General features: G+C 41.1%; 2 protein-coding genes across 2 annotated transcripts in view; one reads left to right on the top strand and one right to left on the bottom strand.

Moving 5' to 3' along the window:
* TMED8 (transmembrane p24 trafficking protein family member 8) overlaps positions 1 to 7,374 on the bottom strand; it is a 31,526-nt gene extending 24,152 nt beyond the window's left edge. Inside the window, exon 1 of the mRNA XM_049612422.1 lies at positions 7,290 to 7,374. Coding sequence (XP_049468379.1) covers positions 7,290 to 7,374 — 85 coding nt within the window. The remainder of the gene's footprint in view (positions 1 to 7,289) is intronic.
* Positions 7,375 to 7,722: 348 nt separating this feature from the next.
* Positions 7,723 to 16,795, top strand: SAMD15 (sterile alpha motif domain containing 15). Its single transcript, XM_049612406.1, has 3 exons — positions 7,723 to 9,753; positions 10,743 to 10,841; positions 15,385 to 16,795. Exons 1-3 carry the CDS (start codon positions 7,723 to 7,725, stop codon positions 15,619 to 15,621), a joined length of 2,367 nt encoding a protein of 788 aa, XP_049468363.1. The 3' UTR covers positions 15,622 to 16,795.
* Positions 16,796 to 17,974: the final 1,179 nt, after the last annotated feature.

The raw sequence follows: 17,974 nt of genomic DNA, 5'->3' as shown, positions 1-17,974 counted from the left end.
CTGAATTTTCCATGGTTGCATTTTTACATATTTCCTTCTGGATATTTTCTTCTTTTTTTATGACCAAGTTCACTATTCTCTCTTCAGGTATAGTAACTTTTTGCTAAACCTATCAATGGAGTTTTAATTTTTCATCTGTATGTTTCAATTATACAATTTCTACTTGGTTCTATTTTTATAAATTTCAGTTCTTTGCCAAATTTCTGAAACTTGTCTTTGATCTCAAACATAATAAATATAATTATGTTTCAGTCTGGTGCCCCTTGGGATCGATTTTTACTGCCTGTTGTTTCTTCTGATTTTTGTTCATGTTATCTCTTCTCAGGAATCTGGTCATTTATGATATGTGTCAGAAAACTGTTCTCACAAAATTGTTTGAAGAAATCATCTGAAGCCTAATCTGAATGAGCCTTCAGAGATGTGGCTTTGCTTCTTCCACATACCTGGAGGCACTAGCAGCCTGAGGGTACCTTAACCCAATTTCATGAACTTAGATTTTTCCGAAGGTGAGCTGTAATCCCTGGAACGGTGTACTTCTGATTTACCCCTACTTCCAGAACATGGCCTTTCATAGTCCCAACCTAGAGAAAACGGGATTCACCAGGGTTCCCCCCACTTGGTTCTGAACATTAGCGCTTGTTGCTTTAGTCCAGAGAAGCACATTCACAGCCTTGACAAGCCTCCCCACTCAAGAATACAGCACATGCCACCAGAGGAGAAAGGACCCCCAAAATGGACTCTCATCCTTGAACTTGTATCTTTATACTTCTGCCCTCACATTGATTATAGCCTGGTAATTCTTCACTACCTAGCTAGCTCCCCAGGATCTTCAAGCAAATATTTATATGTTGACAATTATTTTCTAACTGTCCCCAATGGGAGAACTGATCCGATTACCTAGTCTGCCATTACTCAAAACAGAAAGCAACATTGCCTCTTTACCTTTTTCAGTTTAAAAATACCTTACTGAATAAAATGGAAACCAAATAGAAATTTTAAAAGTCTGCCTTCTTTCTGTCACTGGCTAACAGTATCAGCTGATCTAAGTAGTGGTTCTATCCCCCTTTGATTTATCCTTAGGTGTAAATGAAATTACCACAAAAATAATGAAAGGCAGTAGTGGGCAGAGTAACAAAAAATTAATCCCTAAGGAGACTTATAACCTGTATTTCATAAAAAATTCATCAGAGAGAAAAAGGCCCAGAAAGGGTCAGTTCCTGATGAGCACAAAGGTAATAGAGATGTCTCTTACAATATAAGAACAGTGAAAAAATCTCATGACCCATTTGCGTGTATTTTTCCTGAATAGGTAATATAGCCACATTATTCAAAATTCAAAAAGCGTGAAAGTATACAGGGGAAATTTCCACTCATCTCAGTCCCCACCTCCCAAAGCAACCAATGTTATTAGGTTTTATACAGTCTCCCAGAGATACTATACACACATTAAGTGTGTGCATATATATTCTTTTTTATACAAATAATGAGGATATTAAACATACTTTGCTTTTTCCATTTATATCTCAGAGATCTTTCCGTAACTATCTATTAAAAGCTTTCTCATTTTCCTCTACAGCTGATTAATATTTCATTGGCTGGATATTCCATAATTTATTTAACCAGTTCCCTATTGATGGACATCGATGTCCTTTCTAACCTTTCACCATTACAAACCATCCTATATATAATAACCTTATGTCTGTGTCATTAAACAGGCACAAGAAAAATCTAGAGGATAAATTCCTGGAAGGAATGGATCAATGAGGGCATATACTATAATTTTGATGGATATTGGCAAATTGCCCTCCACAGCATTTGTGTCAATTTACACTCCTAACAGCAACGCACAAAAGTACTTGTTCCTGCACAACAGTGAGACACCAAGTTGCCCAGAGTATTTATGATTTCCATGTCCCTTGTCATAAATTAGGTTGAGCATTTTTCATATGCTAAGAGCCACTTCTCAGAGCATCTTAATAGCTCATTGTATGCAGGAGAAAAAAGTGAAGAGAGATAGTGCTCTTGATTTTTAAGGTTAAAGGTACATGCTAAATTATGTAAGAGCTACTGGTAAAACAACGTGTAACTAGATTCAGAGAGCTAGGAAGTAAGAAAAGGAGAAAGAAATACTTAAGTTTATTTCCAGAAGTATCAAGTGTGGAAGATGCAGTCCTGCTATAGAGACAGAAAACAATTACAAACACAGCTTTTCAAGTTTCCTAAATTTATTTAATGAAATTTAGACCACTATAAAGAAGAAAAAGCCATGTTTTCCTATAGGATAGCTTTTAATATGTCAGCCAAATATAGACAAATTCTACAAGCATTCCTCGAAGAGACCAGAGAAACCAGGACAGGTTTTGCAAATTTAGATGGTATATGGGAATATGGGGTGTTAATGATATTTATTTCAACACACATTAGGAAAAGTTGACACATCAAAATAGTAACAGCACAGATACCATTTAGAATGAAACAAAAATTTTAATGTCATTTAAAGAAAAAATAATAACCAAATAATTTTGGAATGTATTCTCTAATATGGCAAAAAACAGGACTGTGATACCTGCACAGCCGAAGTCTTGGAAACAATGGGCAGAGAAAGGAAAATGGAAGCTCAGGAATAATTAAATTTATAATTGATAGTCCCTAAAGCAAGGTAAAGAGGGAAAAAAAGAAACTTTCCTATGATTTCTTTTATATTTGACAATATTTAAAATACTAATTTTCTTCCTGTTACCAGAATATGGTTTCAAACATTCTGATCATGTTTCAGATTTAAATTTATGGTGTACTTTGTACTTTCTCTACAAAGAGAACCAAAAAAGTGTTTTTTTCCTAAAGCATTTGAGTATCAGGTCAGAGTTCTTTAGAACAGGTCTCATAGGACTTCCCCTTCACTAAACAGGCTGCAAAGGCATAATTAGCCTGGCCTTTTAGATTCAAGGGCAGAGGAACCAAAAGCAGGTTATGTGGTTAAAGACTCAAGAGGCTTAAATAAAAAGAAACCGGCTGAATTTACATTCCAACCAAATCCAGAGACCATGTGGTCCAATTTTTTGTCAGTCCTTATGAGCGAAATAAGCTCTTAAGTGGTCATTCATATTACAAACTTTGGGTTATGGAATGAATTACGACAGGACTAATTGGCTATCTCAACACAAAACACAACTACTATCAGAAAAAAAAATTACCACAGGCAGACAAATTTATTCCATTTTGATATAAAACTGCAATAGAAAACCAAAACACTATAAGGGCTCTTTGGCATAAATTTCCACTCTTTTGCTCTATGCAATATGGTAGCCACCAATTTTTCAATTCCAAAGTAAATTGAAATAGCCACAGTAAGCAACATTTCCATCCCTGCAGAAAGACTGCACTGCTCAAAGACCTACATAAGAATCATGAACAAGTTCACATGACCTGTTTATAGTCCTTAGCATCTAAGTACCTTGATAGCTCTCAGGGTCATATACACCAAACCAAGTACTGCTGCTAACTTCAAGGTCATAACAGATTTGCCCTTTATTTTCCACAAAGCTCAATAAATTAAAAAAAAAAAAAAGTCTGTTCTTAAGTGATGAAATATGTATACCTCAGAGAGTTACACTATATAAAGAGCAGTAGCCCTCTCCTCTTGGGGACTAAAGGACCCAGGTGCCCCAAATAAAAGATTATTAAAAACAATTACACTTCACAAAACAATAAGAACGCTGTGGCCACTGCAGAGCTGAGTTCAGAAAAAATAAACAGTTTTCTTACTTCATCACTAAAACTTGAGCTAACATGAAGACACTCAAAAGGTACTTTCTGCAGAGAATATTATTAAAAAACAAGTTATAGTTACGATGGATAATTGTAGATTCCTGCTTTCAAGGAATAAGATACACCAAAAAATCAAAACCTTTAATTCAGTAACAACTGAGTGTCCAAACTCATTTCTTAATTGCTGTTTTCCCTCTAAGAGAGGATGGCAGAAATCTTTCAATATCATCCTTTCTTAGGCCTCCACTGCTTACTTATTGGATCATTTTCCAGAGGAAGGTGGCATAAGGATCCAATCAAACTCTTAATTTGAAGCAGTTTTTTAAGTTCATTCCCCAGGTTATACAACACTGAGCCAAGCCAGATACATGATTTCCACACTGCTTTGGAAACCCAGCTGCATGCTAACTCAAGGTTTCTCAAAGGAGCACTGCTGACATTTGGGGCCAGATAATTCTTCATTGTGGGGGCTGTCCCGTGCATTGCAGGGTGTTTAGCAGCATCCCTGGCCTCTACCCACTAGGTATCAGTCATAGCCCTCCTACTCCTCCCCAACCCTAGTATCGACAACCAAAACATCCCCTGAGCATCCCCAGGCAAAATCAGTCCTGTTTGAGAACCACTGCTTGTCTTTCTTTCTTTTTTTTTTTTTTTATGTTTATTTATTTTTGAGAAAGAGGGAGGGAGAGCAAGCGAACACGAGTAGGGGAGGGGCAGAGAGAGAGAGAGAGAAGGAGACACAGAATCTGAAGCAGACTCCAGGCTCTGAGCTGTCAGCAGAGAGCGCGATGTAGGGCTCGAACTCACAGACTGCGAGGTCATGACTTGAGCCGAAGTCAGGCGCTTAACCAAATGAGCTACCCAGGCGCCGGGAGAACCACTGCTTTAACCCAAGGAACATTCTTGAATATCTCAACCCTAATTCTTCAGATGCATTTGGTGCTCCACCAAATCTCTGTGTTGAGACTTTGTCTCACAATCCAGCAAATATTTGTAGAACCTCTAGGACACATCAAGGGCTATAGGAGATAAAGAGACAAGACAGATTCTTCCCTTCCCTCAAGCAGATTTCTTGGGGTAAGTGCATAAAGAACTGTAGTATCACATTCAATTATATGTTTTGAATTGCTCATGTTTTTTCCAGTGGTACTCTTGTCTTACCAAACTAAAAACACCTTGAGGGCAAAGACCATAATCTGCTCTGGAACACCAATACTGGCTCAACAGCCAATAAAAACAAATGATTGTAAACTTCATCACAACAAGGTGACAATTTCCTATAGGCAGTAAAATCTCCACAGTTAACCTGGACAGTAAGTTAACCTCTCTCAGCTATAGTTTGTTCCCCTATAAAATGGGGAGGGGCGCCTGGGTGGCTCAGGCAGTTGAGTGTCCGACGCTTGATTTAGGCTCAGGTTGTGGGATTGAGTCCCATGTCAGGCTCAGTGCTGAACATGGAGGCTGCTTAAGATTCTCTCTCTCTCTCTCTCTCTCTCTCTCTCTCTCCCTCTGCCCCTCTCCCTTGCGCACGCTCTCTCGAATAAATTAATTAAATAAATCAAATGGGGAGAAAATGACTCTTCACAGGATTAAATCAGATAATACAAGTAAATCTTTTTCCACTTTCTGGCACAGAGTAAGCATTCAATTAATGTAAGTTACCATTACTATTATTTTAAGAGCAACAAATCCTACCTCAAGGGGAAGAACCTGCTCTGGGCCACAGTAACAAACCCCTACATGACAGAAGAAGAAACCAACACTCACCCTGCTAAGGACAAGAGGAAGAAACTAACCAGAAGTATTTTTATCAATGTCCTGGGAACAAAAAGAGAATTCAGGAACCAATTAAAAGGGGTGAGGGGGAGAGGAGACTCACTCAGAAGCAAAACCACCATCCTCCAACATAGTCCTGGACTATTCTTAAGACTTTTCTATTTAAAATGTTTGGGTTTGTTTGCCATAAGCACACAAGGAGCTAAAGGGGAAGTTGAAAAGAAAAGAAAAGAAAAAATCCTCAACTTATAAGTACTGACATATGCAAGGGACAGATGTTTATGAGACTTTTGAGTGTTCATTTGCTGAGTCTCTTAGAAATTATGCTTAAAATTTTTATTGCTATAATGTTAAATACATGCCATCAATTTTGAATATACTACAAAGCATAAAAGTTCACACGAAGGAAGAAAAGACAAAAATTGTTAGATATTTTAAAGAGAACATAAAGTCATGGGGAAAAGCTGGGTGACTCAAAGATGTGTGTGTGTGTGTGTGTGTGTGTGTGTGTGTGTGTTCCACTGAAGTAGCATTAGAAGATGGGAGAGATTTGGGATAGAAGTAAAAGACGAGAAAAACCATCGTGCTGGAAGACACACATCCAGGAACACCTCCCACAGCACCTTATTCTCGTAATAACGAATACCACCAGTATGGTTATGTACCAGGAGCTAGGCACCAGTGCCTCGCTCTCACTGGTTCATGTAATTTCCCCAGCAGTCTGATTAGACAGGTACTAGCAGCACCCACATTTGACAGATGACGAAACGGAGATAGGGAGAAGTGACTTGCCCAAGGTCAAATCAGTAAACTGAAGATTCAGACTCCGACCCAGGCGCCACCTCTACCGCTACAATTTATGGTGCCTATTTTAATTTCAGACTTGGAAAATTAATTTATACTTGCCACTTAGCGAGATCAGTTGTCTCCCCCTACCCTTTGAACCTCCTGGAGTGGTAAGCATAAGGAGGCCCGAAAGGTGAAGTGCGCCAGATGCACCCTTCGCCCCTGGGATGGCGAACCCTTGCCGAGGAACTGGCGTGGGTAGAAACGGGGACGGTCTCCCGAACCAGAAGAGGAGGGTGCCGGCGAATGAGGGAGGTCGCCAAAGTCCCTAAGTCAGCCCCTACGTCCTGCCTTGGCTCTGGCCATGACGTTCACTCAGAAGACCCCGGAGCCTACCGGGTCCCGCCCGGCTCTCGTCTCCCGCACTCTGAGCGATGGAGAGGGGCGGCGAGGCGCGGGGGCCCGCGTGCAGCGGCCAGGACCAAGCGGGGCTCAGGCCAGCGGAAGGCGAGGCTCCCCAGGCGGACGCGGGCAGAGAGCGCGCGGAGAGGTGGGGAGCGGGGTGCGGAGCCACAAGCAGTGGGCAGCGAGGCCAGAGGGGCTGGGGTCCGCGGCCGAGGAGGAGCCGGCGGGCAGCTCAAGAGGCGCCGCGGGCAGAGCAGCCCCGTCACCGCCAGCTGGGCCGATGGGAGAACGGAAGCGGGGCAGGAACCACGCCATTTCGAAAGAGGAGTAGCGAACAAGCTCGAGCGCAGCCCCAGGCTGGGCGGCGGGGACGGGGGCAGGGGCGCGGCCAGGGGCAGCGAAGGCGGGGGCTCTGCGCGGCAAGGGGCTGCCCGCGCGGGTCCGCTCCGCCGAGGGGCGCGGGACAGAGCGGGGCAGGGTGCGGCCCGAGCGTCGCGCGACGCGCCGGGCCCCGAGGCCGGACGGACCCACCCGCCGGCCCCCGGCTTGCGTACCTGAGGCGGCCGCCTGGCTCCCCTCCACTCCCGGGCTCTCCCCGGCGCGGCCCGCCGGCCCCCCGGCTGCCTGCCGCTCCGACATCTGCAGCCAGCGCCGCCAGCGCCTCCGCCGCCACCAGCGAGTGGCTCCGGAAACAGCCGAAGGCCGAACGAGCACGGCGGCGGCGCTCCGGGAGGAGCCGAGTGGGGCCCGCGGGCCGGAAGGGGCCGAGGGCCGGCCCCGAGGGGCCGCAGGGGCTTTGGGCAGCGGAGGCTGGCGACGCGGACGCGGGGAGGGTGACTGCGTGCTTTTGAACGCAGGTTTTTAGTCAGGGCTAGACAGAACAAGCAAAACCTTGGGAAGATTCAGGAAGACCCGACCGGAAATCATGGTATCCATAGAGACGCTATCGGAAGTTGGGGTTGCTAGGAGGCCTGAGCGCGTCGGCCAATGTGCGTCATGGCTGAAGTCCCAGAATATTACGATTCAGGCTCGGATGAAGGAGACCTGGAGTATGAGGACCTCAAACTGCCTAGGTCACTTAAAATGGCTCAAGATGGCGAAGTTGACACCACGGCAGAAGTAGGCCTGGAGCTACAGATTGACCAGGAGCCACAACCAGAGGCGGAGGAAGAGGACCTCAAATCGGGGGCGCCAGACAATGTGCACCTACACCTAAAACCGACCAGCATGTCTGAGGAAGAGATTCCTAGGGAGTCAGAGATAGACTTTTCTAGCAAGACTGATCCAGGGATGTCCCAGGAGGCACAGTCAGAAACACTCAGAGAGATGGAAGAGCTCTTCCAGGATTTGGATGTCCTTATGCATGATAAGGAAGAACCAGGCTTAGAGTCACCAGAGGAGGCCAAACTAGATCTTAGAGAGGATGTACTCATAGAGTTGGCTGAGGAAACAGATCTGGAGCTACCAAAGGAGACCAAAGGGGCTTCAATCAGTGAGACTAATTTAGAGTTACCAGAAGAGACCAAATTGGAAGTTCTGGAGGATTCACTTAGAGCACAATATGAAGAAACAGGTCTAGAAACTTCAGAGCAGACCAAACCTGAATTTCCGAGTGAGAAACCAAGAAAATCAATTGAAGAGGCAGATCTACAGCCGCCAGAAGTGACCACACCAGAGATTCCAAAGGAAGCACAGAGAGAGTCACCTAGGGAGAAAAGGACCGAGCCATCTGAGCAGGCGAAACCAGAGTTGCCAGGAGGGAAACCAAGAGAAACTGAAGAGTCAGGTCTGGAGCCCGCAGAAGAGACGAAAACAGAGGCTCCACAGGAAATACAAAGAAAATCAACTGAGGAGAAAGAGACAGACGCACCTCAACAGACTAAAGCAGAGTTTCCAAAGGAGAAACCAAGAAATTCTACTGAGGAGGCAGGTCCACAGCCCCCAGAAGAGACTAAATCAGAGATTCCAGAGGAGGACGGAAGAAAATCAACTGAGGAGAAACAGAGAGAGCCACCTCAGCAAACTAAATCAAAGTTTCTAGACCAGAAACCAACTAAGTCTAGTGAAGAGACACAAAGGAAATCAACTGAGGAGAAAGTTCTAGAGCCACTAGAAGTGACCAAATCAGAATTTCCTGAGGAAAAATCAAGAAAATCAATCAAGGAAACAGGTCTAGAGCCATCAGGAAAGACAAAACCAGAAGTTCAAGAAGAGATACTGAGAGAATCAACTGTGAAGAAAGTTTTAGAACCACTAGAGGACACTAAATCTTCAGGTCAAAATGATAAGCAGAGAAAATCAACTGAGGAGATAGGACTAGCACCACCACAGAAGATCAAATCAGAGGAGACAGTAAGAGAGTCAACAGAGGAGAAAGGTCTAGAGCCACCAGAACAGACTAAACCAAAGTTTCCAAAGGAAGAACCAAGAAAATCAACTGAGGAAACAGGTGAAGTGCTGCCACAGAAGACCAAACCAGAGGTTCAAGAGAAGACACAAACAGAGGAAGCTACAGAGAAAGATCTAGAGTTACCTGATAAAGCCAAACTACCACTAAGAAAAGAGACACATGTAGAATTTTCCAAGGAAGATTGGCCAGAACTAGTTAAATTTAAGCAGTCTGTAGACAAGGATCAGCTAGAGTACTCTGACTATCAAAGAACGTGGTCGGTAAAAGAAACCAAGAAAGCTAAAAGAGATTCTATGTTTGGGTCTCCTACAATAAGCGAAATAGACTCAATAAGTACAAGTTATGAGTTCTCCAAAGAACATAATGGACTGTTTGAGATTACTGATACCAGTAGTGACTTCTACGCATATGTCTCAGATTATCAGAGGGATTTGGGGGAGCCTTTTGGTGAAATAGTTGAAGATTTGTCCCCAGAGTTGAAGGAACTAGCACACAAAGATGAAGAAACCTTGCCAAAAGAAAGTATAGAGCTACAATTTGAGTATCTTAAATGGAGCCCAGAGAAAGTTGCAGAGTGGATTAGCAAACTAGGCTTTCCTCAGTACAAGGTATACAAAAATAATGTTTTTAAAGATCACATTCTCTCATCTTTCTGCCTCTTATTCCTCTTACCCTTACCTGAGCTCTTGCTTCTTCTTCCCTAGAAGGAGCATAGAAAAGTCCTGGACTATGGTAGAGGTAACTTGGATTTTAATTTTGGCCTTTCTACTGATGTATTTTGTATTTTGATAGAGGAAGGGAGGGTCACATTTGTTTCCCTATTTATCACAGTAAGTATACTTCTTTGTAATTCTTGAATAAAGACTAAAAAAATTATATAGGCCTCTTTTCATAGATAAGTATCTTTCTTTTTGACAGGTTTTGTCCAAGGTAGACTTTTGGTACTTTGTCAAGTTTAGTGTCAGCTCCCTTAACTTGTACTACTAATCTTAAGTGTGTGTCTGCCCCAAAAATGTCATATGTATCATGAGCACCTAACAGTATTAAGGTAAATAGTTCATCAAGAGTAGTTCTATTAAAAAGACAGAGTTAATGCCAACTGTACTTCAATAAAAAATAAAAATAAAATTTTAAAAAAGGAAGCTGGGAAAAAAAGATAAGAGAAAATCTTATTTCGTTGATGCCAGCTATGTTCTTAGGCTGTCACAAAACAACATAAGATCTGTGATCTTTTGCACCCCAGTACTTAGAAATGTAATTGAGGAATGAAAGAAGCATTGGTTGTATCATGCCAAAAAAAAAAGTATATGTATGTATGTGTATGTATATATATATATATATATATATATATATATATATATATATAGGAGCAGTGTGAAATTTAATCAAGAGCTCAGGTGGAAAAAATGTGGGATTATTAGGATTATTAAATTTCAATTTGCTTTAAAATTTAATTAAAATTTTTTCTCTGTATTGAACCAGAAACAAACATGATTTGTCTCTCCCTTCCTTCTCTTCCCCCAATTCTTTCTTCTCCTTCCCAACTTCCTGCTATTTGCCACAAATCATTTGAGTGATGTTCTTGTTATACTAACAGGAGTGTTTTACCACAAACTTCATCAGTGGCCGAAAACTCATTCATGTAAACTGCTCAAACCTCCCTCAGATGGGGATAACAGATTTTGAGGACATGAAGGTGAGTTGTGTTTAATGTTTCCCTATAGAGCACTGTCTTGTAGAAAAAGACCACTTATTACAAGTTGGTATTTCCAGTCATACCCTCACATAGCTACCAAGTACCACCAGATAAATATCTTACTCTTTTTATGTTCAAAGATGATACAACTATGTGTATGAGCTCTAATTTCAACTTACATTAATAGTATACTGGATTTTCTAAATAAAAATAAGGAACAGAATTAGCAAATTAGTAACTTGTAATACAAATTCCTGAAATGTTTAAATACCAAGAATTTCAGCTTCTTATGAGAAAACATTTTTCAGAGTCTGCCAATTCATTTTGCTTCTTTGACATTTTGATTCCAAAAATACAGTATCAACAATGCAATAAGAAAAATTCTAATTATCCTTTTCTGGTCTTGCAGGAGTAGGGACACCTGGCTGGCCCAGTCAGTAGAGCATGCAATTCTTTATCTCTCAGTTGTGAGTTCAAGACCCATATTGGATATAAAGCTCAGTTAAAGAAAAATTGGGGTGCCTGGGTGGCTCAGTCAGTTAAGGGTCTGACTCTTGATTTCAGCTCAGGTTATGATCTCATGGTTCGTCAGATCAAGCTCCTTGTTGGGCTCTGCACTGACAGCTTGGGATTCTCTCTCTCCCCCTTTCTCTCTGCCCCTCCTCTGCTCATGCTCGTTCTCTCTCAAAATAAATAAGTAAAACATTTTTTAAAAAATTGAAATTCTCAAATGATGAATCCAGTGGTCTATCCTTATACCTCAAGAACTTTGAATAAGCAAACTTCAGAATATTTATCAAAGTCACCAAAGTGTGACCCCCTCCTTGAGGTCACTAGAGTAATAAAAATTAAGACATTTAAAGGTATCTTAGATAAGCTTTGCTTGACACATAGGTCCACTTAAAAAAGCTAATTATAGGGGCACCTGGGTGGCGCAGTTAGTTAAGCGTCCGACTTCAGCCAGGTCACGATCTCACGGTCCGTGAGTTCGAGCCCCGTGCCGGGCTCTGGGCTGATGGCTCGGAGCCTGGAGCCTGTTTCCGATTCTGTGTCTCCCTCTCTCTCTGCCCCTCCCCCATTCATGCTCTGTCTCTCTCTGTCCCAAAAATAAATAAAAAACGTTGAAAAAAAAAAAAGCTAATTATACACTATGACACAGGTAACTTTTTAGAGATCACACATGAACTTAATGTTGGTTCTCAACCCTTTTGGGAGCTCTCTTGTGTCATCTGAAATTGGCCCCTGTACTCAGAGGGCAGGGAGAGACTGAAGAAACATGTAGGCCACTCCAGGTTGGTAGGTGGCAGTTTTAATAATAATAAAGAGAATTTACATATGAGGTTTCTCCTGGGTGACAACAAGATGAATGATTTCCATGCCTGTCCTCTAAATCTCAAAAGTTTATAAAGAAGCCCTAACAGGGGTCAGTCACGTATACTGTGCAAGTGTTTTCAACACCACATCACTTTTCCAAGGCCATGTCCTTAGAGCAGCCTCAGGAAGCGGGAAAGGCAAGTGGAGCCCGCATTCCAAGGACAGGGAAGGGGGTAAGGAGCCTCTGGGTGCCCAGGTCCAGCTCATAGGTCAATCAGCAGTCACATCTTTTTTTATCACATTCCCCCACACTTAAGCATGCTATAGATACCTTTTTTTACTGATAAATAAGCACCTTTAGTTCTACCATTGTAATTACAGCACCTAGCACATCCAAAATTCATCCCATAACAAAACTTACATAGTGTAATGCTCTTTTCCATGATAACTCTCCTGTATCATCATTCATGGACTTGGGCAGAATAGCAGGACTGGGAAAAGAGCTGGTGGCTTGAGAGTGCAAAATTCTAGGCATGCTGATAAGAAACTGAACCCCATTTGAATGGTGCATCCCATTTACAAGCCTTGCAGTTAACATATGGCCAGTTTCTATTCTCTTCAGCTTCCTTAATTATGCAATTATTCATGCCTCACCTGTGGAAAGAACTCACCATTCCCTTTGCTCTTTCTCCAATGTACTGAGAAGATGAGAAAAGAGCTAGTGGGGTGGGTGAGACTGATGGGGAGTACAGAAGGGACGAAGCACTAATTCTTCTTTGAACCTGGCCAAAGGATCTCTTAAAACCACTATCCTATCATTCCCATTTGTAGTGATGCATTAGCTTGGTTGGTAAAAAGGGGAAAGGAAGTCAATCATATTTATTCTAGGGACAAGCTAAACAAGATAGCATTACACCTGCTTCAGCTTTGTCTCTTAGAGAATCTCAAAGCAAAAAAATTTTTGAGAGCACGCGTGCACACACAGGGGAAAGGGACACTGGGAAAGGGAGAGAGAGAATCTCAAGCAAGCTCCACACCCAGCTCAGAGCTTGATGCAGGACTCAATCTCACAACTGCAAGATCATGACCTGAGCCTAAATCAAGAGTTAGACACTCAAATGACTGAGCCACCCAGGTGCCCCAATTCTCAAAATATTTTTAACTGTTCACTCCATCAAGTGAACAAAAGAACTCTTGGGAAATATTTGGGGAAGAACATAGGTGAATTGCTTATTCCTTTTGTATGCATGATTTTATAGAATATAACCTCATAAGCTTTATATCCCAGCAATTTTACTACACTTGCCTCGTTTCAAACTATTTGAAAAGCACAGATTAATAATATGTGAGCAAATTCTCACAAGACAAAATATTTTTCTTTAACTTTCAATTTTCAGATAATTTTAGTTTTACAGAAGAGTTGCGAAGATGGTACAAAGTTCCTATGTACTCTTAACGCAGCATTCCCTAATGTTAACATCTTATGTAACCATGGGGGCATTTATCAAAACAAAGAAATTACCACTGGTACAGTATTCCTAAGTAAATTATAGACTTTATTCAGATTTCTTATATTTCTCCACTGATGTCCTTCTTTTATTCCAGTATCCAACTGGGGATACCACTTTGCCTTTAGTTGTCATTGTTTCTTTGGTCTCCTCCAATATGTGACAGTTTCTTTTTTGTCGTTTCATAAAGTTTTAAATTTTTGTAATGCTTATTTATTTTTGAAAGAGAGAGAGCGCAAGCTGGGGAGGGGCAGAGAGAGAGGGAGACACAGAATCCGAAGCAGGCTCCAGGCTCCAAGCTGTCAGCACAGAGCCAGACGCGGGGCTCGAACTCACGGATCACCCGATCATGACCTGAGCCGAAGTCTGACACTTAAATGACTGAGCCACCCAGGCACCCCGACATCTTTAGGTTTAATTATAGGTTCCAATTATGTAAATGTGCATAGTTACATACATAAGGTAACCACAAACAGTATGTATTATATTGTTAATGATGAAGCAAAACTATCCGTAGCTTACAAATAAAATAGCAGCCTTTAAAAACCATAATCAACACAGAATACAATGATGATATAATAATAATAGAATCCTCTTGAAAACTAGAACTGTTACAGATTCTGCATGAGACCATTTGCATTGAGCATGAGGCTCCATCCTAGAACGCAGAATTAAGAATCCTTAGGAAACTCTTATAATCTTCATAAATATCTGTATTCCTGTAATCCTTACTAACTTAAGTTACTAGTAAATTGCTCTAACTCTTCGGCAAAAATAAGATCTGCGGCTTATCATTTATCAGAACTAATGAAAGAACTCACAGTTTGATATTAATTTATAGCCCATCAAAGGTCCCTCATTGTCCATTGATGAACTTCAGACATAGAATTAGATGAGAGATGGTTAGATTTTATTTCCTGATTCCACATCTAACCAGTAGCTTTGTAACACTTTTAATTTCTGCATTAGAATATTAAACAGTATTGGGCTCTCTCAGCCTGCAGTAGGCACATAGTTCTTTTGGTTAATAGTGAATAAATCTGTCTATGATTACAGGGTCCCTCCGGGGGGCACCATCTGTTAACCTCAGTGAATTTGTGAAAGAACCTGCTCTGGTCAGGGGCACTCAGGGTGAGGTGCTGACCTAACAAGGTGCTCGGTGTAGCAGCATCAATTACAAATGAGAATTCTTAAGAGCCACCTGTAGTAATTTGGATCTCTAATTCTAATAAAACAGCTGGAACTTTAATGTCTGCTTTTTAGTGTTTGAGATTTGTTTTTAGTCAAACAAATTAAGTAACTATTTGAGTTATTTTTTTCTTAATTGCAAATTAACTGAGCCCCTTATAGACAAGTGATTTATTAACTTTCCCAGAGACAGTCATGGCTCTTAATCTGAACATATTATCTGCTCATATGGCTGATCAGATTGCTCAGCCAAAAGAAAGAAATGAACCCATCCATGGCAAGCCATTGCCAAGAGCCTAGAAACACCTTTAAATGGAACTTATAAAAAGGTAATAAATCATTTGATGTTTCTTATAAGGACTTTATTTTGAGAATGCCAGGCTAGTAAGCATTTCCATGTGTTATTTCATTATTTTATTTTCCCTTAGAAATAACTTAAAAGGTTACCATTCAAAAGGCCTAGGAAAATAAATAAAGCTTCTTTAATTTATATTTTCAGTTAACCCCATTAAAAAATTGTTCTTGTATTTTAGGTAATTTCTCGGCATACACGGGAGCTACTGGGAATTGAAGAGCCATTATTCAAACGCACCATCACCCTTCCCTACAGGGACAATATAGGCTTATTTTTAGAGCAAAAAGGTCATACTGGGGTAAAATCTGATTCCTTGACCTTATCTGAATTTGTGCAAGCAGCAGGATTACAGGACTATGCTCCAAAAGTAACTGCCCCTGAAAAGAATGAAGCATTGTATTACACTGAACCGTAGGGAAGAGCCATTTCACTTACCTGAAAGATCAAACTAAACTACTTGGGGGAAGAAGTATGGTCTTTTGGGTTCTCTTTTTATCTTCTTCATTAAGGATCAGAGTTAGAACTCCTGGCTCCACCCCTAGTTCTGTCAGCACCTCGCAGCACCTTCCTTTTATTTGGGTTTCAATTTAGCTCCGTGTTTAAACAAAGATATCAATATTTCTCTTTCTGGGTAATTATAAGGATTCCTGATAAATTTCAGTAATGTATCTGGTATAGGAACATGTTAGGGAAATGGAATTAAAAGTAAAATCTCCTGCCAACCTAAATAATCTTCTCGACAAATGCAGAAAAAGAAACAGTTGTATTATTGAATCAGCATTAAATCAGTCAGTGATGTATATCACAGGCAAGCTGCTAAAGAAGACTGCAAAGTCGAGGAGATCTCACCCTTTTATATAGCCAGCCAGACAGAATCCATTACTTACATGTTAACTGTCTGTATCCAAAAGAAAAAGAAAACTTCTCTTATCTTTATGACAAACATGAAGTTACTATTGGAGCCAGGCACTTAGGCCTAAGAGATAAGGTGCCATCCTCCTTAATGCTCACATTTCAAAGAGATGGCCCCAAAGCCCCCCAAACAGACAGTCTTGGGATGTAAAACTGGTAGTGACTTACTCAACTTTTTAGAGGATTTATGTACATGTCAAAAACAGAAAAAGGATTTAAATTACATGTTTTGTAAAGGAAATGTAAGGAAAGGGAGAAGGGGAGTTCTTTCATTTTTTGCATCAGAGAAAAAAATTTTAATATTTTTTAAAATTTATATTTATCCTTACAAACAACATGGCTTATAGGAGTACCACTGGACTATGGAATAGGGACTGGAGTTTGTTTACCAGGCTCTTTTATGTGGTACTTTCCAGACCTTTATAAAATAAAATTCAGGGGGTGCTTGGCTGGCTGGCTCAGTCAGTAGAGAATGCAACTCTTGATCTCAGGGTTATGAGTTTGAGCCCCAGATTGGGGGTAAGGTTTACAGAAGGGAAGGAAAGGAAAGGGAAGGAAAGTAAAGGAAAGAAAAGAAAGGAAAGAAAGAAAGAAAGGAGAGAAAAAGAAAGAAAAAGGAAAGAGAAAAAAAGGAAGGAAAGAAGAAAGAAGAAGAAAGAAAGAAACAGAAAAAGAAAGAAATTGAATGAAAGAATGAATGAATGAATTCAGAGTCTACCCATAACTGACTGCTCAAAAAAAAAAGATAAAATAGTTCGTGTTGCTTGAATGACTCCAGTTCCTCTCTAGTTTACAGGCTTAACTGTTCTTTCTCTTCCCAGCCTCACTTCTTAGTCCTAAAAGCCACTAAAGGGCTACCATAATCCAGAAAGGCAATGATGTACCCTGTCCAGTTCCCTACACCTGAATGAATAGTCAAAGGAATCAATTTCTTTTTTTTTTGTACTGAGAAAAGGAACAGTACCTCAAGTTAGCATTCGTACCAACTGTTAATATTTGATGATGCACCCAGTTTTTTCCCACACTGGACCAATGAAATTTTATCTCAAACCATTCTACACCATACCATTGAGTTTGCCTGGCTCACAATTATGCAAAAGAGAAAAATGTAAATGATTAATCTAACACAATGGTGGTTTACAAGTATAGTGAATGGTTTTGTTCAAAAGCACTTTAGCGTTTAGCAAACAATTGCCTGTTCAATGACAGAGCATAGTCAATGTCCTCCTTTCTCAACCTGATGGTCACTGCTGTTGTTTTCTACTCTATTATAACTGACATAAACTATTTGCAAAATGTAAAGGCAATAACTTTGCAGTGTAGGAATAAGATCTATATTTTGCAAAATTATTTTTAGCCATGTAATATAAATGCCAGCCATTTATAAAAATGGTTTTGTTGTTTAAAATGGTTTAAAGGGGCGCCTGGGTGGCTCAGTCGGTTGAGCGTCCGACTTCAGCCAGGTCACGATCTCGCGGTCCGTGAGTTCGAGCCCCGCGTCAGGCTCTGGGCTGATGGCTCAGATCCTGGAGCCTGCTTCCGGTTCTGTGTCTCCTTCTCTCTCTGCCCCTCCCCCCTTCATGCTCTGTCTCTCTCTGTCTCAAAATAAATAAATGTTAAAAAAAAATTTTTTTTTTAAATAAAAAAAATAAAAATAAAATGGTTTAAATGGGGGGGCCTGGGTGGCTCAGTCGGTTAAGTATCTGTCTTCAGCTCAGGTCATGATCTCACGGCTCGGAGTTCGAGCCCCACGTCGGGCTCTGTGCTGACAGCTCAGAGCCTGGGGTCTGCTTTGGATTCTGTGTCCCTCTCTCACAGTGCCCCTCCCTCGCTCATGCTCGTGTCTCTCTCTCTCT

Source organism: Panthera uncia (genome assembly GCF_023721935.1).
Source record: "Panthera uncia isolate 11264 chromosome B3 unlocalized genomic scaffold, Puncia_PCG_1.0 HiC_scaffold_1, whole genome shotgun sequence".
Classification (NCBI taxonomy): domain Eukaryota; kingdom Metazoa; phylum Chordata; class Mammalia; order Carnivora; family Felidae; genus Panthera; species Panthera uncia.
Note: the sequence above shows the minus strand (reverse complement) of the source record. Positions and strands in the feature narration are given on the sequence as shown.

Excerpts from the sequence above, each read along its gene's own strand:
- SAMD15 (XM_049612406.1), top strand. The coding sequence starts at position 7,723 with ATGTGCGTCATGGCTGAAGTCCCAGAATATTACGATTCAGGCTCGGAT. Across the intron at positions 9,754-10,742 it reads TAGGCTTTCCTCAGTACAAG|GAGTGTTTTACCACAAACTT; the intron begins GTATACAAAAAT and ends TTATACTAACAG. Across the intron at positions 10,842-15,384 it reads CAGATTTTGAGGACATGAAG|GTAATTTCTCGGCATACACG; the intron begins GTGAGTTGTGTT and ends CTTGTATTTTAG.